This window comes from Cricetulus griseus, chromosome 5 (genome assembly GCF_003668045.3).
Source record: "Cricetulus griseus strain 17A/GY chromosome 5, alternate assembly CriGri-PICRH-1.0, whole genome shotgun sequence".
Lineage (NCBI taxonomy): Eukaryota > Metazoa > Chordata > Mammalia > Rodentia > Cricetidae > Cricetulus > Cricetulus griseus.
Genome location: NC_048598.1, coordinates 6,680,309 through 6,706,840, shown reverse-complemented (window position 1 = coordinate 6,706,840; position 26,532 = coordinate 6,680,309). Strand labels below are relative to the sequence as shown.

General features: G+C 41.9%; 1 protein-coding gene across 4 annotated transcripts in view; it reads left to right on the top strand.

Annotated features, from left to right (window-relative positions):
* Esrrg (estrogen related receptor gamma) overlaps positions 1 to 26,532 on the top strand; it is a 210,826-nt gene that overhangs the window by 139,991 nt on the left and 44,303 nt on the right. For 2 of the 4 annotated variants that reach the window (XM_027418726.2, XM_035445622.1), the window contains 2 exons: positions 10,415 to 10,525; positions 14,085 to 14,246. In XM_027418726.2, the coding sequence (XP_027274527.1) occupies positions 10,415 to 10,525; positions 14,085 to 14,246 (273 nt within the window). Of the gene's footprint in view, positions 1 to 10,414; positions 10,541 to 14,063; positions 14,247 to 26,532 lie in introns of all 4 variants that reach the window. The other 2 variants (XM_035445624.1, XM_035445623.1) reach the window with 2 other exon arrangements.

Genomic DNA, 26,532 nt, shown 5'->3' with positions numbered 1-26,532 from the left:
GAGCTGTAGTGGAAACAGATCTTGTTTAGTGCGTGACATTTTTGTTTATTGACATATATGTACATATATGTGTGATTTTTAATTATCGCTATGCCTCACAATTCTCCTACCCTCTTCTTAAGTCCTTAACATCAAAATCAATCAATTTTTGGGGAGGGAAACATAGTGGGAAATTACCAATACGGAGTCAGGTAGAAATATAAGGGTATTTAATAGGGAAAAGCTTTACTTACAGAGCAACCTAGCCAGCTGGCGTGGCAGCAGTCTGTACCAAAAGTACCAAAGTGAAACCAAAAGAGAGCCCGCAGTCCCATGCAAGTATCGCTCTACGTCACCCTGACCATGCCCTCGAAATCGAGGTCAGGCACACTTGTAGCCAGCCCCTAAGTAGGTGTGGCTACAGCTTCCCCTACAATTGCCCTTTTAGTCTAAAAGAGGATTAAAACTTAACTGTAAAGTATCCAAAATTAACAATCATAAAGGTAAAATATAAGAAGATACAACAATCTGCTTATGTTACATCCTAACTATCTATTTATTAACTAAACCCTAAAGTCATCTGAAAGAGGTGTCCAAACCTGAACACCTCCTTCCAATCCCAACCATAAACAATAGGAAGCTACCCCTAACTATGCATACACACTATCCTAAGTGACAACAATGGGGAAAGGGGATGTAGCATTCTCCAAGTTACTTCCTGCTGAAATGGGATGGCGATAGCCTTGTGGGGTCCTGTAGGAAGAAAATGTTAGTGTAGTGAAAGTCTTGAATGGATTGTATCCAGTCCATGTTAGATGGGATTTGCTTGATTGAAGATCTTGCTTGAAATCCTCAACTTGATTGAAGTCAGTACCTGAACCTCTGGCCAGAGTGTCCGTTGAAATGGAGCAAGTTGGATCCAGTACAGTCGAGGAGGTGTGGCCCATTTTCTTTCCAGGGTGTCCAGGGATTGCTGTCAGGCAGGTCTTCATTGGCTGTGTGGGACTCAAACATAAACAGTCAGCAGAGAAATGTTTGCTTGTGTATGTACACATGCTGGGGAATGCAACCATGGGAGCATAACAAAACAGTCCCTAAATTCTTCTTTTATTCTGTATTACATCAATTGGCTTCTTGATACAACACAGAAACACTAAAGTTTAGTTAAATAACGTGCTTGGATTTTAGAGAAGGAAAGCCAAATCCACCTCTAAATCCAGCATTGGTTCCCCTACAGGGAAACATATATAACTAGGTGTCTCAGAGTGTTTGCTAGAAGCTGCCCATCTCTGTAGACAAGGCTGCCTCTAGCAAAGGGTGCCCCCTGGTTCCTGGGTACCTTTCTTCTCAGCTCTGAATTTCTGCACCTACACCTTTTGTAATGTTTCCTCTCTCTCTTTTCTCTCTCCTAACTCCCCTCAGAAATATCTAACCTCTTCATGGTAATAGAGAGGGCTTGGGAGTGGTCTGTCTGTCCAGGGTCACGGAGGGCACTGTTATGTTTCTCCAAGTAACATGCAATAGAGCATCTCTTTGTCTCCTTCATTATTTTCCTTTTTTTCCACTGAAGGGCCAACAATGGGACCTTGAAACTCTACTCCCTTCCTCCTCTATAACCAGGTTGACTGTGGTTCAACCCAGCAACTTGAATGTCATCTGAACTTCATATCTAGTTTATCTTTGGATGGTATTGAGATTTAACTTCGTATTTAGTTTATCTTTGCCTTTAAGATTTGACTCAGCATCATTTTGTTGCTTTCGTTTGCTGGCTATCCCCATGAGGTTTTGTGAATGCCTTTACTATTATTATCGTGTTAAACTTCTTGCTGCCAATGTCACAAGGGATTAGAAACATGCCATTGTTTCTAATTGTGCCACAAGAAATCTGACACTCCTATGACATTTGGAGATGTGTATGCTAACATTATGTAGACTTTTAATTGCTATTTAACTGGTTTTTCCTCTGTATTTTATGTATTGGGTAGAGTTTTCATTACACAGAACCCAAGAATATAGACAATTTCATGATATATTTTGTGGTAGATTTTATTTTTATTTCTATCTATCTATCTATCTATCTATCTATCTATCTATCTATCTATCTATCTATCTATCTATGTCTCTAACAAGGACTCATATAGGCCAGTATAGCCTTGAACTTAGTATAGGATGATTATGAACTTCTGATCCTTTTGTCTGCACAGCTGGAAAGGCTAAGGATCACCCTAGAGTGCCTGTTTCTTCTTTCACTGACCCATATGAATTACACCCAAACAACCCTGTGTCTCTGAAGTGCCCCAGCCCTGATTTATGTGGTGTGCGAGTTATGCGTGGGACTTCATGAACAACACCAAGCACTGGACCAGACGCACTGCACCCTCAGTCTCCAGATTTGTTCTGTTGTAACGATAACTCTTTCTGCCAGCCGCCTGATTTTCACCACCATGTTAAGGCCCCCAAATAACACAGAGAGATTAATATTAGTTACAATGCTGCTGGCCAATGACTAGGATTTCTTATTTGCTAGCTCTGTCTTAAGTATCAACCATAATCACTAATCTATATATTTTATAAAGACTTATCAAGAATGCCAGTGGCATTCATCCTTTCTTCCCACCTCCTGCAGAGTGGGCTCACTGGTTCTCTGCACTGTGAGGAGCACTGTTGTGTAAAAACATACTCCTTCTAGCATCACACTTAGTGTGGATTAGTGGAATCACTGTTTTTGATGGACCCATTCTATTTTATATTTGTGCCCATTACCTCATAACTTTATTGGCAGGAAATGGTAATTTCTAAAATACAAAGAGCTATCAGCCTTAAACTGAGATAAAATATACTTTGATAGACTACATGCACTACAGTAATATGGATTTTTTTTTAAGATAAAAAGGAAAGGCCAGCTTGTTCCTCATGGTGAGTTTCAGACTAGCCTAAGCTACATAATACAAGCCTTTCAGAAAAAGAGACTGTTGTGGCCATTAGTGAATACGCCTGCAACCAGAGTGCTGCTGGGGGCTGTGAGGAAAGGGAGGTGGAGGACAGCTGCTTACAGCCAAGCTTCAGTCTCAGTGAGAGACCGATATCAACGGGAATAATAAGGTGGAGACTGACAGAGACCTCTGGAATGTTCTCCAGCCTCCAGCACAGGCACCCCCCCCATATATGTGCACATACCACAAATTACACATGCACACCAGAAAAAGAAACACACAGAAGTAAAAGGAAGATTTTCTTCTGTTCTTTAAAGACAGCCCCTATGTTTAACAAGTGCGGGCCAAGCAAGCGTGCACGCCCCTGACAGAGGAGAGGAAGAAATAGTGCCTTTTGAACAGGAGATTTCTCTAATTACACTGGGGAGGTGATAATGGTAGGTATTGCATGTTTAATGCAGTGTTCTGGATGCCCCTTTCTCTTCTTGCCTTTTATTTTCCCCCTTCACAGAAACCTCAGCCTGAGCAGAAATAAAAGGCTCAGAGCTTGTCGGTGTTAGTTTATAGATAGCTGTTTAAAAATAATGAGATATCGGGTATTGTGAGGCTCAGGGCTGTCTTGCCAGACTCATTTATTTCCATTCCCCTTTTGTCAGAATTGCAGACAGAAGCCATTCAATTAAAACATGTCACCTGTTGCAGGTGACCTGATTTGTACTTGTGTGTGTCATGGATTAGGCCTCCATGCTTCACACAAGAAACTTCACCTTGGCTAAGAAAACATTTTCCCTGCTGGGCATCGCATGGATTGTGATTTCCAGTTCATGCCCTTTGCAGCTGGGCTTCAGTCTGGGGTATAACTTTGGCGCAAGAGCCCTAGAGCCAGCCAAGAACTGTGGTCTCCACCTCAGAGATCTAGGGATCTAGGAGCTTCTGGGGGGGGGGTGTTGTCCTGTGCGCATTAGCCCACATATGATGCTGCATGCACATAAAAGGGTATGCCGTTTCCAGGGCAAGCTTTCCATTTTAATCATTCAGATGGCTATTGGGGAGACCAACAGGAAGCATTGCCCCCTGATTATTGTTCATTTATCTAGAGGACAAGAGAGCTTTCATGTGAACCCTGGCTTTTTTTTTATCTCTTTTAGGGACTTATATCTCTCTGTCTCTCTCTCTCTTTCTCTCTCTGTCTCTCCATCCCTGTCTATCTTTCAATCCCTTTGTAATCTTTGTTTCTTACATCGTCACATATTACAGTATTTCGACTCACAGATGGGGCAATTTCCAACACTCCTGTCTTGTGGGCCTGATATTCTATCCCAAGTAACAATAGTCATCAGCCTCCACATAGTGGAATATGGGCCATCCATGGTGTCTGTTGGAACTGTAAAACTTGGCTGCCATGTCCCTTAGTTTCTGTGCTCTGGCAAAGCCAGACCTGTGGAATTGGTGGTGCCCTTTCGACAAGGAATGAGGAGCATGGGGGAATTTATAAATAACTTGCTTTGCCTCAGAAGAAAAGAATAGTTTGAATTTAATTTTTAAAAACAATCATCACTGGGTTTGTTCACAGCTGTGGGCTCAAACATTTAGTTGAGTCGCCAGGACTGGAACTGAATGAAAGAAGTCCTGTTCCTTCTGTGGACACTGTGCTACCGAGAATCTGCACCAGGTCAGAGTGCAGATATCGTTTACTCCAGTAGTTTGCTTTTATTCCTCTGGTCTAGGCATTCTCCCTGCTCACACCTGAATCTTACCCTTACACATCATAGTTTTCCCACCTCTAAAATGGAACAGAATTGCAACTGCCTCATGGGGTTATTTTGAGGGTATGTGTGCTAACATATATAGAATTCATTTCACCCTGGGTGTGTGTTTAGCCCTTAACAAGCTCTTGGGAAGTGGCATAGGCTAGTGACTGCCTTGGCTTTTATTTCTTACAGGACACACCAGGCATGGACTGGCTCATTGAGTTAATTTGTGGGCAGTGAGTGCTGAGAGTAGGTACCAGGAGTCAGGCTGTTAAAACAGGGAGAAAGGGACTCAATCTCAAGGCCATATGTAATAATATTGCTGTCCTCTTTGAGAGGGTGATGACAGTTACAAAAAACAAATAAACAAACAAACAAGCAAAAATATCCAGGGTTGATTTGTCACATTGTCCTACATGATCTGCAAGCAGGTTGATTGGTTGGCTTTTCCCAGGAGTACCTGTGTGCACAGACAAATAATTTCCACCCATCCTTCCCACCCCCATGAAGCCTATAAATCTGCACAGCTGCCCAGATTTTGTCCCCAAGGAGAACCCCAACAGAAGCTTCCATGGACATTCCCAGTCCTGGGCTAGCCCCTGCCACTCCCTCCAGCCTCTAGCTGTAGCTCCTGCGAGAGTCAGTTTCCTCTGTGCTCTGCATAGATGCTTCCCTCATCAAGCGCCAGCAGAGGGGTGCTGGGTGTGTCACATGATATCTTCCTATAGGGGAGGAGAGAGGCGCTGCTGCGAGGCACAGATGAAGCACACAGTGACAGGGTTCCAGACAATGCAGGGGAGGGGCAGGGTTCCAGACAGTGCAGGGGAGGGGCGGGGTTCCAGACAGTGCAGGGAAGGGGCGGGGTTCCAGAGAGTACAGGGGAGGGGTGGGGTTCCAGACAGTGCAGGGGAGGGGTGGGGCTCCAGACAGTGCAGGGAGGGTCCTTGGCTCATAAGTTTGGCTTTCTCACGGCCCTTCCTGACTCCACTCCATTAACATTTACCAAGTACAACTGGCTGTTTAATATATTCGAATGATTATTTCAAAATTGTTTGGATTTAATGTGATCATTTGTTTCTTTCTTAAGTTTTCTGGGAACTTACCCTTAATGTCTTTTAGTAAACCTTTACTTTGGAACAGCATAATAAATATCTTAACTTTAAATCAGAAAAGTAGGTGAGGGTATTCTTAATAATTCCCTAAAGGGAAAGAATATGTATGAAATCCATCTGACTTTACACTACTAACGTAATGAAAGTTGTCTTCGGTTTTGACTATATACTATCATGAAAACTTGCATTTGGACATAACACGCTGGCTTAGCATGAGCCCGCTTAGGCGACCTTGGCTCGACCCCTTTGCTGTGTTGAGTGTTCATTCTCTCCACAGCATTTTCCCCCCTTGCTCTACTCTTGCTCTTTCCATTTTGTAAATTTGGACAGTGTGTACAATTTGTGACTCCCTACTGGCATGCAGGCCTTGAAGAAGCCTTGTGAAATGTTCTGGTAGGTGGGAAATGCCAACTATTAAAATGTTTTATTTATTTATTTATTTATCTATTTTTAAAAAAGATAAAGGTCTCTGCTTGAGCAATCTAGTCACTTTAATTAATTTCAAAATTCTGTCACACATGCTATTTCATAGGCACCTTATGTTTCTAGGGGCAAAAACAACCCTCATGTTTTAATTTTTTCAAAAGTATTCTACAAGTAGAGTCTAAGGAGAAATTGTTTATTTAAAACTATAGAAGTGTAAAAAACAGGCATGGTTATTTTCAGTGGAAAGTTTTGAATCCGCCAATGCTGGGTTCTAACTAACCTAGCTCTCCCAATTACTGATCATAAATATTATTATTTTTTTTCTAAAATTGTTTGAAACTTTTAAACACAGTGGGTTAAGTTGTAATTATTAATTCTCTACTTCATATTGGACAAGTTTCCTGAACTCAAGGAAAATGTATTTGTATATTTAGTTACTGTCTGTTTGTTTTTGTTGAGAAGGGGACTTACTTGTTTCCCAGTCTGGGGTATGAAGTGAGATCATGTCTCAAAAGAAATGAAACCCAAAATTTGTTACGTTGTTTTTACTCAGATGAATGAGTGAATCAGTTGTCAATAATCTAAGGCAAAAATGCCACACATTCAGAGGCTACTTGGGGTCTGATTAGCCTTTGTGCTTCTGCCTCTAAGTGTGTTTGCAATTATGATCCGGGTGAGAAGGGCTGGCTCTCCTTGGTCAGAGTTTTGCTTCAGTATAAAGGAATAAATTGATGAATGGTGTAGTGCAGTGCCAAGACATTTGGAGCTAGTGCTGGTTGGAGTGTCCCTGTGAATGTAGTGAGCTACAGGAAGTCATCAGGATGACAGTCACTGTCCCACCAGGGGTGCATAAAAGGCCATTTTCCCCAGGTTTGGAAATAAAGTTAAAAAGCAGCAGTAGATATATTTTACTTTGTTGTTTAAATGCTCGAAAAGTTTAATATTTGACTGCTTTTGACTGGGAATGAATTTGCACATGAATACATTATTATGATCTTTTAAAACATTTTATTGACTTCAGAAAATTTTGCTATTAATTGTTATCCAAACTTGGCAGGGACACTGCTCTGCATATCGAGTCTCTGTCAGGTTTTACTATATAGGATTATTAATCTCTTGCTTTATGAGTATCGATATCTAGTCTTCCCCCCACCACTGTCATATAAATAAAGCTCACAAGTCATAAAGGAATTCTTTGTCCAATCGATTTTCATTTTAGACAATAAAAAGTGAAATCCTGGGGTATTTGGGATGCTCTTGACCATGTGATAACTAGGTGCACTGTGGGCGGGTGTTTAGGTGGCACAGGTAGGATGAACGTTGTAGGTGTCTGGGATGAAAATACTTACCTGCCAAGAGGGGAAAGGATGGAGACAATCCATTTCCAAAACTGAAAGGGGCATGCCTAGTGAGGGTGGTTATCACACTGCTTAGAGAGTGTGTCTCTACATATACAAGACATTGCTGAGCAGTAGTGTGTGTGTGTGTGTGGTGTGTGTGTGTGTGTGTGTGTGTGTGTGTGTGTGTGTGTGTGTGATCAATAAACATTATTTTCAGGACCACATTTTTCTTCATAGGTGCAACTAGTTTGGCTAAGAGGGACCCCATGTAATGTACATACCATCCACCCACTCCCACATATATAAAAGAGGTGAGGTGCCTACACAAGAGGACCACACTCAGTGTTTTCATTCAAGGTCCAGCTGGAGGCAATACACACCTAGTCATGGCACTGAAAGCCAAGTTCTTGTGTATGGTGTATGTGTGTCCATATTTTCCTGTGTATGTGCATTCACCTATGGAATGCCCATGTAGAGGCCAGGAGTCAATGTCCAATGTTAGTCCTCAGTCACTTTCTATCTTAGTAAGAGGGCAGGAGTCACTGTCCAATGCCAATCCTCAATCACACTCTAGCTTAGTATTTGATCCAGGGTTTCTTATTGAATCTGGGGCTCACTGATTTAGCTAGGATGGCTGTCCACTGAGCCCAGGGCTCCTCCAGTCCCTACCTCTGAGCACCAGGGTTACAGGTGTGTATTGTCACACTCAGGTCTGTCTCTGAGCACTGGGGTGACAGGTGTGTATTGTCACACTCAGGTCTGTCTCTGAGAACTGGGGTGACAGGTGTGTATTGTCACACTCAGGTCTATCTGTGAGCACTGGGGTGACAGGTGTGTACTGTCACACTCAGGTCTGTCTCTGAGCATTGGGGTTACAGATGTGTATTGTCTCACTCTGGTCTGCCTCTGAGCACTGGGGTTACAGGTGTATATTGTCACACTCAGATCTGTCTCTGAGCACTGGGGTGACAGGTGTGTACTGTCACACTCAGGTCTGTCTCTGAGCACTGGGGTGACAGGTGTGTACTGTCACACTCAGGTGTGTCTCTGAGAACTGGGGTGACAGGTGTGTATTGTCACACTCAGGTCTATCTGTGAGCACTGGGGTGACAGGTGTGTACTGTCACACTCAAGTCTGCCTCTGAGCACTGGGGTGACAGGTGTGTACTTTCACACTCAGGTCTGCCTCTGAGCACTGGGGTGACAGGTGTGTACTGTCACACTCAGGTCTGCCTCTGAGCATTGGGGTTACAGGTGTGTATTGTCACACTCAGGTCTGCCTCTGAGCACTGGGGTGACAGGTGTGTATTGTCACACTCAGGTCTGTCTCTGAGCACTGGGGTGACAGGTGTGTACTGTCACACTCAGGTTTTCACATGGCATCTAGGAGTCCAACTCAAGCTTTAGTAATAACCACATTAGTGGCTGAGCCATCTCCCAAGTTTTTTAAGTGCTTCTTGTTAGACAGACTTTATTCTCAGAAACTGACAAGCTTTGGGCTGGTGAGACTGCACAGGTAGTGAAATCCCTTGCCACCAAGCCTGACAACCTGAGATCCATGGGCAGAATCCACCTGGTGGAAAGAGAGAAGCAACTCTTGCAGTTGTCCTCTGAGCTCCACATTTGCACACAAGCACTGATGCCTTATAATGTAAACACATAGAAATATCATAGGGTTAAACAATTCCTCAGCTACGTGTGCAACTACATTGGAAATATGAATTCTCTGATAATCCCTGAAAGAATATTGGAAGGCCCATACAGTAGATACAAGCAATCCAAGTTTATTCTTCAGGCTGTTTTGTTCTAACAATTTTAAAGATGACTAAAGTGTTCTCTCCTTTTTACTTCTTCCTGCATGCCGTAGTCTCCCCGACCCCTGCCTTCTCTTACTACCTATAATAATAGCAGATTAAATGTCCTTCCCTGGTTGAAGTTAGTGGGCAGACATCAAGGCTATCACTAATGTCCTCTGCATCTCAGATGGATTGAAAAGAGACCACCTCACGTAATCTGGAAAAAATCCTGGATAAAGGTTTGAAGAGAAAATTATGAGAAGATAAAGCTGAGTAAGCAGGGAAAGAAGGGAAAGGTGCCAAACTTCAGTAAATATTGATACAATCACAAAGAAAGTAGGGAACGTTGAGAAGAATGAAGATGGAATTCTGTGGGTTGAAGTGCTTTGTCATTAAATATACAGGGTGGGAGGAGAGATAGGGGAGTGGTGGATTTGACATTCCACCTTCTGGAAAACCCTTCCTATTCCAATTGAGCAGCCCTAATTGTCCACATTAGTTTCCTCTTTAGTGTATCAACCTGTAGATAACGTTCTCTTTGGGAAATCTATTGGTATTTCAATACAGAAATGTCTCAGCCTGCAACAATCCTGCCTTCCCAAGCCTGCAGGTAGATGCTCTTTGTTATATTCAGTTCCATGAGTGCAGCACAGGAGGGTTGCATAGCTCCCCATCTTTCTGTTGACTGGATCCCACACATGGAGCCTTCAGGAGTGATGGAAGGTGAGGTACAGAATACCAGTGTGTATCTTGAGAAACCATTACACTACAACAAAAGAAAAACTTCTTTGAATTGATTGATGTCTATGGAGGTGTGCCTTTGCCCTGATGTACAAATGGCAACTTTGATGGCTTGGTAGAAAATTCCTTTTAAATTTCCTAACCATTGGTAGCCGTAGTTTCTAAACACTGACAATTCTGATTTAGCTTCATTTTTTTAAGCCTTCTCTCATAACACTGGTCCATTCTCAGTTCCACTATCTGTTCCCTTAGCACTCGTGGGAGATGCAACTGATGTGTTTGATTGTTCTGAGGTAACTACCTGAACAGTAAGCCCGTGCCTGTCTCTGTCCACAGGGGTACGTCTTGACAGAGTACGCGGGGGTCGACAGAAGTACAAGCGCAGAATAGATGCTGAGAACAGCCCATACCTGAACCCTCAGCTGGTGCAGCCAGCCAAAAAGCCATGTAAGTACAACAGATGTGCCTGGCTTCCCAGACACAGAGTCCTCACAGTTGGCACCGTGTATACTAATGTTGGCATGCCCATCTCTACTGACTCCAAGGAAACTCCTTTTTATTGGAGGCTGTGGACTCTATTTTCAGGGATTGTCTGTTAAGAGAATGGCAATGCAACTAATGAACTTTTTCTTCTAAAGATATCCAGGAGGGTTCTCTGCTCTTCCTGTTTGTGCCCAAGTCATCTTGTAGAAGCATAGCATATTAATGCACAGCTTATATGGTGTGGATTTTACATTTACTGGTTGTCTTTATTTGCAGAGGTACATAAAATGGATCATACTGTGATCATTAGTTCATTGGAGCTGTTAGTTTCAGATTTCACAAGAAAGTGACTTTTGTAGTTTTCCCTAACTAAATGAGTTTGGCTGCTCAACCTCCCAATGAAAATACATTAGGGGCCTCATTAATTTGGAACTATATAAGGTTAACAGAGTAGCTGGCAATAGATTAAAACGAGAATGGGACCTACTAATAATGAGCATAGGTTGGTGGTTCCATCTCAGGTGCCCTTATGGGCGTTATAAATTGCTTTTAAAGAGCCCATGATTTTATGATACCAGGTTGCAATTTGAAAGGATGGCTGGTGCATAGCTAAAATGCAAACCCCATTCTCTTTGTCATTAACTAAAAGGGACTGGAGTGTAGATTGTGGCAATAACTGTATCCCATTTTCTGAGAAATCAGTTAATAGCTACAGTGCCGCCAAGCTAGCAATCTTGATGTTTACGCCTGGCATTCGGAAGAGGCCCTAAGAGGTTATTGAGTGGCAAGAATGCTCACATGTAGCTGTCTTTGTCACAGAAGCCACAAGCTACTCTTGCTTCTACAACCGTTCAAGAGACGGGCCAGGCTGTTTGGATCTGCTTTCAACTCAGCTTCCAGTTGCAATTCTCCAGGTGGGGTCAGTGCTGGGCACCATCCGTGCCAGCATCTGGGCCCCTGTTAAATAAATAAAGCAGACCCTGAACTGTAAATGAAACGACATTTGAGCTGTGTTAAAGGAAAAGCAGCCCATTTTACATAAAATTAAAGCATAAGTGAACATATGGCGTAGTTTCTCTTTGCCTTTCCAGAAAACATTATGCTGATTATACCTTCAATTGTCCAATCTGGCAACCCCTCCTCAGCCCGAGAAGCAGTTTGGCGTTCGGCAGATACAATCTAGGAGTGCATTAAGCAGATTTTGCACATTATAATTAAAAACTTTCTGATAATACAATAAAATGCAATAAACACTAATGCTTAATTTCATTAGTGTTTCTTGATTCAATAATATCTGGATTGCCCATTTCTCATTCCCTTTAAGCACACATTGACCTAAACCATTGATAATTTCCTCTACAGAAAGAAAAAAAAAAAAGAGCACCGGGCCATTTGTCAATCAACATGGCACAGGAACATCTATCGTTTTCTGTGTAAACCTGAGAAATTGGGAAGTGGCTTGTCTAGTACCTCTAAGAAGATTACAGCGATCGCAGGCAGGGCACTCCATTGGTCTGAGATAAAGAGGGCTCCTAATGAATCGTTACTCATTATCTAGAGGCCATTGTGTTAATTTTCCTTGGTCCATCCAATTAGTGTGTTTTTGTAACAAACATTTAAAAAACTTAATTTTCAGATCCTGTCAGATAGGCATCAGGGGATGCTATGGGCTTTGTGGGAAGGTGGCTGGGGAGATTTCTGCACCCCTGGCTGTTTGTTTGTGTACTACAAAGGCCCAAGAATGAAAATTGGGTTGTATTGATTCTAATTAGGGAAACATTAAATAAGACTTACCCGGAAACAGTGCTGTTGGCTATTCTACTTGCTGAATGATGGGAAAGGCCAGGCTTCTGCTGAATTGCTCTGACCTGCAAGTCAGGAAGTCGTGACTTGGATAACACAGCTTGTATGTTTTCCCTTGTGTGAAAAAAATAAAATAAAATCAAGAATCACAACTTCCTTTGGTTACACACTTGTGCCCTTTACTGATGTGTATTCTTCTAGTCCTGAGGTTCTAGCTTCTTCAGAGGAACAAAAATCAAGACCTCTCCCTGCATAACCAGAAATACAAGGTGTTACTTACATGCTGTGTAAAATAAGCAAGCATCACTCTTTTCAAATCCTATAAGCTAAAAAACACTCCAAAGAACCTAGAAATGGTGGTGTTTGAGAGTATTACTACCCAAATATTAATAATAATGCCAAGGACTGGTGATTGTTTTAAATAAATGTAATTTCTATGTCCATGTTGGCACACTTTAAAATATGATTTCAGGGTTGCCTGCACAAGACCTGAATAAAATCAAGCTAGTCAACATTCTAGTATGTACATATTTTTTTTTCAAAATGTGCTAGGTATGTCTTTAATAAGTCTCTTCCTTACTTATCAGTCCAAAAGAATGCCATGTATCACTTGGGCTTGAAGGAGTTAAAAACAGAGCAGAAGGAAAATGTGTAACAAACACACTTGAAATTTTGACTCTGTCCACAAAACTCTCCCCTAGACTCCCGATTTTCTAAAAGATATTACCTAGGACTCTTAAATATGTGAATTGGTTTTTGCCCATTTGTATCTCCTCACATAGGAGAGAAAAATCACATCTAAAGCTACATTGAGAAATTGAAAACCAGGCCAACGAGAAAAATCATTCTGTTAGCCAAGCTTTACAGCCTGTCCATAAACCCTCAGATGCCCCTGAGCAGTAAAACACATCCGATGGGAAGCTTTCCATTTGTCTCTAGTGTTGACTTTATGAAGATTTCAAAAGCATAGATCACAAATTTCAGACAGATAAATCTGAAGCAGAGAATGAACTGAGGACAACAGATGAAAGTAGAAGATTAAAGAATAAGGTGCTTGGAGGAGAAAATGCTGTCTCGTATAAGCAGGATGGTTTTTATGGGTGCAGATATTAGCTGTATTTGGAGGGTTGGCTTGGTACATCGGGACGGCAGGGAAGGAGGGAAACTCCAATTTAATTCATCCCAAGGAAATAGAGTTATATAGTCGGTAATTCATCTTGGCAGAAGGGCTCTGACCTTTAGCTCTTCTTCAAAAGAATTAAAACAATTAATGACTTTTGTGCCTACTAAGACTATGGGCACTCATGGGTCTTTGCTTTCTGCATTAGTCCATATTTCAGTTTTCCAGTAGGCTTTTATTTTGAAACTGTTGTGTGCTATTCAATCTGCTTCACCAGATCCCACTTAGAAATCAGAGAGCAAACCCAAGAAGCACCTAACTTCTCTTACCTGTCTGCTATAAAAATGCTCATGGCAGGACCAAGTCTTCCTTCCAGAAAGCTAGGCAAAGAAAGGGATGTTTTCCATCAAGAACAGTGACTTCTTTCTTGATGTGAATTTTCCTACACACTGCTTAAGGCACACAGAGAAAGCTATGATGGAGCAGGTGTGTTTTATTGGAGGCTGGTACAATTATGTTCCAAAACACAAACTACCTTAGGGTTTGTTAAACTGGGTGACTATGTTAGTGATCATGTAGTTCTCTGGTTTGACCCCATAGATAACAAGATTGTCTCGCATTTGTTGGTGGCTGAACCAGAGAAGATCTATGCCATGCCTGACCCTACTGTTCCCGACAGCGACATCAAAGCCCTCACAACACTCTGTGACTTGGCTGACCGAGAGTTGGTGGTTATCATTGGATGGGCAAAACATATTCCAGGTAAGTTCTCTGAAAACCCAAAAGAAACACAAAGGCTGCAGTTGCCTCCAGGTTTATATGCACCATAGGAGGAAAATGTACCTTTTTTGTGGTATTATTTCTTAACCATCACTTTGTTGTTTGCACTTAATTCAGTACTCATTGTCTTGTGGCAGAGCATTATATAGCAGTAACCATTCTACCTATGCACTGTCTTGAAGTCTCTTCACCATTCATTTCATATTTGAAGGCATTAGTTGCCCACATTAAATAAAGACCGTACAATCCATAAAACCATTTCTTAGTTATAGTGGTAATTCTTATCTTTTTCCTGATGAAGATAATTCTGTATTTTTCACTATTGTTTTCAGCACTGGGCTAATGTCCCCTTTGCTTCTAAGAATCATCCATCTTGTTCTTTCATATCATATCATATCATATCATATCATATCATATTGCATTGGTTTTCTCATTATGATCACAAATTTTACATTAATTTGCAATCAGATATTTATGATGAATCTAAATACAAAATGAAATGATAGACTAAGATGGTGGATTTTTCCCATTTGCTGATTTCAAGTTAGTGTTTTATTACATTTCTTTTTTGACCCATTATGTAATATATAATATACCTGGCCACATATTTTGAAAATGTTAGTATTGTGTCTGAACTTGATTTCATTTCCTTGGACTTTTATTTTCAAATAGTTCATAAAGAAGTTTTCGAATGACAAGAAATGTTTTTCTGGCACACACGGTTAACTTATTTCCGTCTTCTTAAACTAGTTTGTCTTTATGCTTTGAATGCTACAGTAATTTCTTTAATCAAATTGATGGAAGTCCCTTTCCCAGCCCACACTGAAACCAATTTATTGGTCATGATACGCCAGCCATGTCGCTAACAGTCGTAACGAACTGTCAGGCAGTATAGCGGTGAAGCTAATTTGAAGTCATTAGGTGTGCAGCGCTCAGGCAACAATTTGTTACAGTGGGTTAGGGACACAGCTGACATTTCTGAATAGCTTTGTTCAGGGCAGTTCTAGATGAGACCAAGCAAATTGTAAACTAATTTAAACATCACTCTGTATTATACCGGCTACTTTGTCTTACACTGTTTGCTAATAAAGCTCTCCAAATTAAGTCAGAACTAGTTAGTTAAATGGGTAACTTGAATGTATGCTTTGGAAAACACCCGCACAAGAATAACAATATCTAAAAGAATACAGTCTGGTCCTGTGGCTACATGATGTTGTATTTAGGTTACAATCACACCTATATGGATTGCCTAAAAAGATGTTTGGAGGAAGAAATTCACAAAGCATCAGATGGCTGGGTGTGGTGTTCTAGCATTCCGGAGGCTGAGGCTGGAGGATTAGCCTTGACTGTGTAATGAAAGCCTATCACAGGGAAGAAAAGCTAGGCAGCAGATTTGTCTGGATTGTAAATGAAAATTTCTTTGGAAAGAAGGTGCTATTGGTGGTCAGGTTACAGCAGAGAGACAAAACTCACAGTTTCTGAAAATATGTCTATGGACACATTTTTCCATAATCAACATAGATCATACACATGATATCCCATTGTTATATATACTTCTAGGCACAGTTTTTCTATTTTAATGTTTTTAATTTAAGTAAAATTACATCACTTCTCCCCTCCCTTTACCCTTAGCCCTTCCCAATTACTCTCTTTTGGTCTCTTCCCATAACCCCAACTTTCAAGTAAATAACCTTTTTCTTTATTATTATCACACACACATGCACATACATGTATATTAAATATAGTTATTATAACCCATGGTTACTCATCGTGGCACTATGGATATTTGGTACTAGAAAATTCTGTTCTAGCTGACTTTTCTATTTATTATGGGATGCTTAATGGCATCCTTAGCGTCTACCCATTAGATGCCAGTAGTACCCTTAACAAATAAACAAACAAACAAACAAACAAAAAAACCTATTCTCCAACATGCCTGGAAACAATTCACACCAAGCTGCCTACCCCAACCCTCCCCACTGAGAACCACAGTCCAACCCAGGATATTTATTCCCCTCTATTCAAGGGCAGAGTGATTTGTGGCAAAGAGAAATTCAAGCACTCCTATAAGTTCATGGATGTTTCTAGAACCTTCAAGTCACATTTAAGCCCAGTGTGACTCATAACACCATTGCCAAAACCCAGGACTAGCTAGGTTGAGATAGGACAAGCACCACAGTTTGGAATAGACTGGGCTAAATTGTGTATTTCAGACCAGTCTGTGTAAGAGTAAGACTGTGTCTCAAAAACATGGAAGCATGCATGTGCTCCCCAGCAACCATGTAAAAGCTAGGCATGGTGGCACGTATCTGTCATCCCAGTCATGGATTTGGAGACAGGGGGATCTTGGGAAATTGGTCACTAGTCTAAGTAAACCAGTGGGCTTCAGATTCAATGAGAGTTGCTAGCTTAAAAAAATGGTGGAGAGCCATAGAGGAAAACACTCAGCATTGCCCTCTGGATTCCATGCCCCCTGCCATAAACACAAACAAACAACAGCAGTGTGAATCCTGCCATCATGAAGCCGAATCACCTATCATTCCCCTGAGCTCTGCTCGTCTCCCTGAGTTAAGAGATTTATTAAGGCAATGTTTTGATACCATCCAGGATTGTCACAATAAAGACCAGCTATAAAAAAATATATAGCAACTTCTCCCAAGCCCCATGGTTAGGAAAGGTCAGAGGTGACTTAGCAGCCCTGATTGTGCATCTAAGTGGAGATGAAGGCTTACAAAGCAGCCTGCTGGAGTCATGGCCTGGGCGACTTCTGCGAAGACGGTAACTTTAAATAACTCCAAGTAGCGCCGTTTCCAGTGCCGGAAACAATGAGCATGTGATTATGGGCTCTGTCATAAGCCTCGGCTTCGCATTGGTGGGGGCTGACATCCTCTCTCCAGAGCGAATGGAGGAGAGGCCACTGTGGAATGACGCCTCGTGGCTGTCATTTTCTTCGTGCCCAGAAGGTACTTCAAATGATTCCAAAAAGAACCTCAGCTTTTCAGAAGGGGATTTGAAAAAAAAAAAGAAAGAAAAGAAAAGAAAGAAAAGAAAAAAACAGGAATCCACTGAAATCTTTTTTAAGTTATTTATTTATTTATTTACAATATGCATGCAGGAAATAGTGCAGGAGGCCAGGTAGCGTCAAGACTTGCCTGAGCTCAAGGCATCTGAGAACCACGTGGTGTCACGTGGAGCATTGGATGGGGAGGTGGAGGCAAGGAGAGCATAGTCACATGGCTGGCTGGCTGAAAGTAAAATTGTGTTCTCCATAGGGAGCCAGTCTTCCTAAATGAGTAGGGAGTCAGGTTACAGCTAGAAGTGGACTGAAAGTCCCCTTTGGTCTTACCTTTTGAATTTTCTGTGTAACATGTTAAAAAGTAAAGTGAACTTATTCACATGTGCATGTCCACATGCTCACAGTACACACACACACACACACACACACACACACACACACACACACACACCCCACACACAGATTCAAGACTCTGTACTCACTCTGTTCTTCACTGTGTAATCATACACCCACTGGCATGCTCCAAGCCTTGCACCTCGGGTTGGGCCAGCTCCCTGCTGCACCATGGCAAACACACCTTAGTGTGCTTTCTTCAGCCTCATGAAAAGGGAAGGAGTCTACCAAAGAAAATATTGGAGAAAAATGCACAGAGAGGGAGGGGGTTTTCTCAGTAAATAGAATTAGTTGACTTACATTAATAAGCCACATAAATGGGATTGCGCTGTTATGAAACATGACCACACTTATCTATAGGGGAAAAAAAAAAGACCAAACCAGGGACTACAAGGGCCTGGAAAATGCTTGACTTTGGCTAGAGGAGTGTGAGGGCACAAGAACAGATGATGGAACCCTAATAGCCCTTTTTAAAAATGACAGGCCCTGCCATTAGCATCCCTTTATACCCTTGGAAATTGCTCATGCCTCGCTTTTCTGCTTCCTATCTGCCTGGCTCTTTTTTATTTCTCTTTCAATTTCGTCCGCGCTCGGATAAGCGCATGCTAACACAATATGATTGAGTTGTAAAATGGAACGCTGTCGCCTCTAATCTCTTTTATGTAGATATGGAGGCTCTGCACACTCCACTCCACTCCCTCTCCATTGTTGGCCGTTTTTAGAACAGGCTGCCAAGTAATGGAGGCTCCATCAGACAGCAGAGCTTGGTTTCACAGGGTGTGATAAGACGATTATCAGCCCAACAAGCAGATCTGGGATTGTTCTTTGTGGCCGATTAGGATATTATTATGTCCTGGAATTTCGTTAGCAAAATACAGCATGGGCTTGGCAGGTGGTACTTAAAAAGCCATAGCCCGTATTAACCGACCTATGTAAGTGCCTCTTATATTTACGGATCTTGTCGGCTTCCTACTTTAAAAGAACAGGGAAGTGTTTGAACAATGAAGTGCCTGGATGTGGTTTAGTGTAGTTTAGAAGAAAATGTGGCAGACTTTCAGGTCACCATCTCCTTTTGAAAAACTAAATTAAATCAACCAGTTTGGTTTTGCAGCAGAAGGGCTGAAAGCTGGGCCTCGCTCAAGTTAGGTGATGGTTCTCCCACTGACCTGTGCACCCCACCAAGAAGGGATTGGCTCTACTTTGGGATCATTTCAGTCACATTCTTCTAGAAAGGATTTATATTTATTTATGTGAATGAGTGTGTACCTTCATCAATTAATTTGTACCGTATGCATGCAGGCTCCCACAGAGGCCAGAAGGGGAATTTGGATCCCATGAACTTAGAGTTACAGCTGTTTGTGAACTGCCCAATATGGGAGCTGAATTTGGGGTCCTCTGCAAGAACAACAAGTCCACTTTACCACTAAACCTTGTTTCCAGACCATTCTGTCACATTCTTAACACTCTGTCTGATGTAAAGATGACACTAGACAAAAAAATGGAAGAACCCCGTGACTTTGCTCCAGCCGAGGCAGGAGTGTTAAGTTCTATAAACAAACCATATTTGGAATGTGAAATTATTATAAAACAATTCTATGTCTGTTTCTTCCTCTAGGAAATAGAAAGCTACACTAGCCAGTGTTTCCCATTTCTGATAATTCTTTTGATAAAAAATTCAATTAAGAGGGCCGGGCGTTGGTGGTGCATGAGTCCCAGCACTTGGGAGGCAGAGGCAGAGGATCTCTGTGAGTTCCAGACCAGCCTGGTCTACAAGAGATAGTTCCAGGAGAGCCTCCAAAGCCACAGAGAAACCCTGTCTCAAAAAAAAAAAAATCAATTAAGAGGCTATATCAAAAGTTGTTGACTGACATGACTTTCTAGAGTTTTCTTGGTTAATTTAGACTTTGATGTGATGACAGGAATCTCAAAAGAACATGAGCCAAACTCTTTCTATGCTAAGGTGTATGTGTATGTGTGTAAGTGCTCATATACATACATGTATTTTTTATAAAATAATAAAGAATTTTTGAGAATTGGTTCCAAGTGGCACTGTTTAAAGATACTGTTGTTCAAATGGATTTTCTGTATAGACCAATTTTTAAGATTATACTCTGATGTTGAGGTTTTATTTTTGCAGTATTCCTTACTGGATATTGTTGGTTAAATTTCCCACCCCATATCCCATCTTTCTGAGACAGAGTCTCACTTAGCCTAGGCTGGCTTCCGTCTTCCTCTGTGTCCCAGTCTGAACTCAGACTCAGAGCAATGCTCCTGCCTTAGCCTCCCCCATTTCAATGTGTGGTGCCCTCAAGTGAGGTACATATAAAAGTATGAAAACAAGGGAAGGTCTAATGGTCTTTGAATCAAGTCTCATTTTTAATACAAATACGTCTCTGTGTGGAAAGTATAGTATGTTATTTGATATTTAAGAAATTGGCAATGTTTGACTAAAGATGACACGTGCCATATTTAAGTCATATTGATTTTGATTCTGTATCAGTAAACCTGGATAGTTGCTCTTTGATGCATTGATTTAAAATGTGCATGAAACTTCAGCTAGCCTTTCAGACTCACATTGACTTCATCCCATAGCTGACTTCACATGTGGTTGTGTTTTACACTGTGGATGAGTTAAAGTAAACTCAGTCTCATTCCTGAATATTTCACTGTTTGTCTGTGTAACTCTATTAGATAACTGGATAAAAGTTAAGTGGAGACCCTAAGCCCTTGCAGTGAATGAGGCTAAGGTACAAGGTTATTCAATTATCCAGTATTTAGAGACAGTTTAACAAATAAGCTAGTTGTAGCCCTTTATAACTATTGTTTAAAAGCTTCTGAAAGTAAAATCAGAAAATAGGAGCTGTAGCTGAGGATGTTTTATGCTATTTAATGACACTATTAATTATATTGTGAAAATCAAATGAGGAAAGAAAGACATGGAAATTGCAAATCTATACGTAATTCATCCATGTGCCATAATGTGCCATCTAAACATAAAATATCTGAGACCCATTTTTATTTGCATAGTATTGCTTACATGAAGTCCTTTCAGTGCCTTAGATCCAAAGGACCCCAAAAGTTAGTGTTCACAGAAGTCATCCACCAAACTTCTGTTCTAATAAACAAGCGGTCACTTCCTGAGCTAAGAGATCATTGTGTGGATATTTTCATTCATTCCCAGGGAAACAAGACCCATTATTGTCTAAGTAATGTTGTCTCTCCTGGGCAGACTTTAATAATGTAAAGTTTTGGAGCTTTAAGCTGGGTTGATAATGGGTAATGGACATTAGCTCCTCTATTTTCTGTAGCTACCCTTGCTGGAAAAGTAATGAAGACCAATGGAGGGGCAGTGAAAAGATCAAGTTCAAGAGACAAGGCACAGGTTGATCTGGGGACCCCCCAGAAGCCTGTCCTTCCCACTCAGTGCCTTGAGTCTAACTCAGCTGTCTCCTTTGAGTTATAATGTCTGCCCTGTAGTTCCTAAGACCCAGGAAGGTAACCATGTTGTAAGAACCAGGAAGTTTAAAAAAGTAGCAACCCACAAGGTCCTTCCCTGAGATTATGTAAACAATGAACTCCTGGTAGGGAGACTCTTCAATAGAGTTGCCTATATCCTGTGCAGGGGACTCTAGTGAAGTTCCTCATTAGACAAAACAATTGGCTTTTAGTCATTCAAGCTTCTCTAAGTCACTCATTCATGTTCTTAATTGGTTCACCAAGCTAGATATGGCTGGGGTGTGTGTGTGTGTGTATGTGATCAGTGCCCTTGCTGGGGTAAATAGACACTTCTTTATGTTTCCCCATGAATAATAATAATAATAATAATAATAATAATAATAATAATAATAACAATAGTGCCCTAATAATAACTGGCAGAACCTACAATGAATTTGGGGAAGGAGTGATTGTATCAACCCTGAAATAGGTCAGAAGACACAGAACTGAGGTTAAGAACTGGATTGAGAATACCCATGGGCTCAATTCAAATATGTCTCTCCTTAGCCATGTAGTATGGGATGGTTGACATGCCCCTTGCTGTGTGTGGGTGATGAGACATGGAAGAGAGGCTGGGTCACGTGAGGGTTAGAGTGTCCCTGAGCTAGAGGGGCCTTGGATAGTTATCTTCTTCCACATTGTATGGAGAGGCATATCTCTCTGGTGAATGGGGGCCACCATGTCACTATTGGAGTACACCTAAAGCTAGAGAATAGAGTGGCCTCCCTGTCCACACAACGATGCCACTACATTTCGGTGCATCTTCCACAACAGTTAGTCCAGCCTAGAAACTTGAAACTCTCACAGACATACCTAGAGGTGTGTCCCCTGTCCCCTTGGTGCTTCTAGACCATGTTGGACTGACAGCCAAGGTTAACCTCCACAGACAGCATCTGGACTGGATTGCAATAATTGCTTTAGTCTGTTGGAGGTGGCCTATCTAAAGTGAATAGATTTCCCCCCATGTCTCCCCAAGAAAAGTCAGGGCCCGAGGCTCCTCTCTGCCATCATCCTGATTCCCTCTGCTCCTGTGAGCTCTCCCTAGCTTTACCCTGGCCAGTCACTGGAGATCTCTGCCTATTTTCGTCACCCACCCATGGCCATGCTATTGCATACTCACAATCAAAATAGAATTGTAATCGTACAGCACATTGTTAAACCATGACTTAAATGCATTTTAAGTAGTCAGGTATCAGCTATGCACATAGCACTATGTGTAGTCTACAGGAGATTTAAAAGATGTAAGGAACCAAGTAGTTACCCCAATCACACATTTATATCTATGTAAATACATAAGTATATGAATGTTATACACACACACATCTATAATTCTCTTTTTGATTTATACCTTTATTAGTTTTAGATCTGAATTGTTCAGTGGTATTCTTTTTGATGGGCTTAAACTTAAAATGTAAAATAACTGCATCCATGCATACATTCTGCTTATCTTTCAGTGACAGCGTCACTGTGTAGTTCAGAATGATTTTGAGTCCGTGCTGCTGCAGCTGGAATTACAGAGAGGCTGCCATAACCATCCCTGGTCTACGGAGTACTTTGTTGCTTAGGAGGCACTCTGGGCATCCTTCTGTGCTGCCTGCAGCATTTCTGCTGGCTCACTCTTTGCTCCACTTTTGCTCACTTTGAGAGCGAGGAACTTGAGTTTAGACAGGGCTTACTCCATGCCCCTGCTCTATCAAGAACAGCCAATATCTTGCCAGTGTTTTCCATGTGTCTTCCCCCCCACACTCTTCGTCTGTGTCATACCACTTGTTTCTCATTTGTCCCAGGGCACCTACTTGTAGTTTATAACAAATGGAAGATGATGTGACTTATTCACCCAGAGTCTAAACTTTGCATTTACAAACTTAGCATTTACTTTCCATTTACAAAACTGAAGGTTAAAGGAAGGTCAGTGATTAGAGAAGGAAACTCATGGCACATTTTAAATCAATAAAAATCAAGATGCTTGATTGATACTATTCCCTAGACATCACAAATATTAATGAAGCAGGGCAGTCACCATTTGGCTCCTCCTGTGAATATTTGAGAAAATTCTGAGGCGCTTACAAAGACCACACACACACCCTCCCCCGTCCAACTAAGTGGAGGTTTGCATGAATTTGATTGGCACTTAATGGTAAGCAGAAGCAGAAGTCAGTTGTCACTCTGCCATGTAAAAATTGTGAACCAGACGGGTGGGGGCCGTTCCTGTAAACCCCAGAAATCTAGAACCTAGATCCCCAGGCAAACAACCAACCTGCTTACCCACCAACCAACAAACCAGTAAGATGCTCTACTACTTAGCATTGAATCAACATCTACATTCCCAGTCCTTTCTCCCCTTCCTTCCACAGGAGCAGTCAGTGAGGCCTGTGTAAGATACTGTGCTCAGGCACACACACGTACACACACACACATAAATACCTCACAACACCTCACAAGTACTGCTTCTCAGAGCCTCAAGGTGCACCATGGGAAGGGGGTGTTGAGAAAGATGAACTCCCAACTAAATAGAGTGATGAGGGCTGAGGCCGACTGTTAGAAGTGGAGAGAGAGAAGCAGGAGGCCTCACCACAGACGAAAGTGATTTGACTTCCACACCGAGGAAAGTGATTTCCTGTTGAAGGCGGGGCTAACACCTCTAAAGATCTTAATTGCCAACTATCTGATTGAGGCTGCCATTTGAAAAGTGTTAAATCAGAAAGGTTGAAGCAATTTACACAGCGATATCACTGGGTGCTCTGGAAAATAGTTCTGCCTTATCCCAGAGGGTCTGTGATCCTGAGATGGGTTCTAATTTTTATATGGGTTCCTGGTTCATCGCCTTGAGTGCTACGATGGAGAACTAGTCATTTGGTTTACAACAGACTGTGATCTAATTGTCCTGAGGCCTGTGCACTCTGTGGACCTGGCCTAGCTCCCCTTAGGCTTGTCTAGGCTTCTTTTTATTCATGGGTCTGTGACTTCTGACCTTTAGACTGTTCTTTTAACCTCTTAAAGAGTGAAAAAGAGTAACCTGTTTGGACACTGTGAGAAAATTTGCTGTATAAAAACTGGCAGAATTAGTGTAACCCAGTCACTTTTGCTGTCAGAAAAAAAAAAAAAAAAATCCTAGTGTGGTGCACAGATCCCAGGGCACTGAGCTTCTCACTCTGTTCCTTGGTGACCAGCTCTTCTTCTAACCCTACCCTCACTTCCCGTAGTGGCTGGTGATACTTCCCCAGTGTTCCCCTTTATCCGCCTCAGCCAATCTCCAAATGAATGCGTGTCTATCCTGGCCTTGGCTTTGACACTCTGGATATATTGATTAATAGTTGCCCTAAGCTCCTTTTAGCAAATCAAATTTTCACTTTTAGCAAGGATTTCGCCTCTGATTTATTCAGCAAAGTGAAATGCACTAAATTGACTTTGACATTCAGGGAAAATGGCAGAAAAACAAAGGGCCAAGGAAGGAGATATAAATTGTGTGGCAGCTGGGGACTTCAGGCACCAGAGAAATGGTTTTCTAGAGAATTCCACATCATTTAAAAACACTTTTTAAATGCAGAAGTGATTTATTTAATTTTTTTATCTGCTGAGTTTTCTTTTTAGGAAGAGTGTGTGCATGGAATTCCTGATACATTATTTTTATTTCGTAGATAAGTGCCAGTGCGCAGCTCAGGTGACTAACTAGAATTTTCGTGTTCACCATCTTATTTTGTATAGCTTGAATATTTCTCTTCCAAAGGAATTTGACTTTCCAAGCTTCCATATACAAATTTTCATATGTTTCAAAGGTGTAGTAACAGCAGGGGGAGAGAGGGGGACTGTGAGAGAGAGGGGAGAGAGGGAAAGAGGGAGAGAGAGAGAAAGAGAGAGGGGGGAAGGGAGAGAGAATGAGGGAGAGAGAGGGGAGAGAGGGAAAGAGGGAGAGAGAGAGAGAAAGAGAGAGGGGGAAGGGAGAGAGAATGAGGGAGAGAGAATGAGGGAGAGAGAATGAGGGAGGGAACTAGGAAGGAAAAGGATTAAAGACGGATGGGTAGAGGTCAGTATATGTATAGGTAGGTAAGTCTGTTTGTAGATGTTTTTGTGTTTGTATTTATGGCTGTTCTCAAGAGCACAGAAAGATAAAATGCTTGATCACAAACTCCAGTGTAGGAGAGCCACGGAGCTCTGTTTTCCCACTCGCTCCATAATTGCAATGTAGGCAGTGTTCATTCCATAACTGAGTGGGCCTGCTTCACAGTTATTCCAAGGTTTGGGATAAACCCACAGGTTTGAGATAGTGTGTGCTTTTGATGAGTTAAAAGCAATGGGACAGGTGTAGGTGGAGCGGACAAGAGAGCTTTCCTGTGATTGGTGGGGGTAGAAGGTGGGCGGAGCTGTGAGGTGGTCAGGGGGCAGGGGTGGCTGTTGAAGGAGTCAAGAGTCCCAGGGAAGATCTTCTGATACTGAGATGGAACAGATTATGGCATTTTCTCTGCCAGGGGATTGTCAGAACTGTTGCTGACCCTGTTCTTTATGGTCCCTCTTTCTCATCTGGTGTGAGTCAAAGGGTGTGTGTGTGTGTGTGTGGCGGGGGTGGGGTGGCCTTGAGTCTAGTGAGTCTAGTGAGTTCATATGAATGACATTTTGTGAGAATTCAGTAGAATCTTTATTCACACTCTCTTTGGCTGACAAAACTTTCTAAGTATTTTCTACTTCCTTCTGTGTGCATATAAACACCCTGATAACGATATTTCTCTAAAATGTTCTTTGCTATGACATTACTGTCTGGACAGAAGTCCACAACTTTGTTTTTGAATGTATTATGCTGGAAAGGTGTTTCCCCCTCTAGAGAGGTGTTTCAGCTTTGTTTTGCTCTTGGATCACAGCTCAGTATCATCAGGGTGTGATCTAAAAACTTCCAGTGTGTGCTGTTGAGCCTGGGGGGTCTCAGGGGAGAGTGTAGCAAGGAAAGTGTTTGCATTGTTTCCAAGAACTCGGTTTTTAAAAGCCCAATGTGGTGGTTTATTGTTGTAATCCCAGCAATGGAAAAGTGCAGACAGCTGGATCCCTGGTATTTGCTGGTGAGCTACAGGAGCCTACTTGATGAGTTCCAAGTCTGTGAGTCTGTCTCAAAAAACAAACCAAACAGTGAACGCTGCCTGAGGAACAGTACCACCAGTGTTGTCTTCTGATCTCCACATGTCCACGTGCATATATACATGTATAAGCATGCACACACACACATACACACACACACACACACACACACACACACACACACACAGAGAGAGAGAGAGAGAGAGAGAGAGAGAGAGAGAGAGAGAGAGAAAGAGAGAACTGTCTGATAAACCCTAACTTCTGTTAGTCCTGAGAGCCTTATCAGTTGAATTCAGTTAA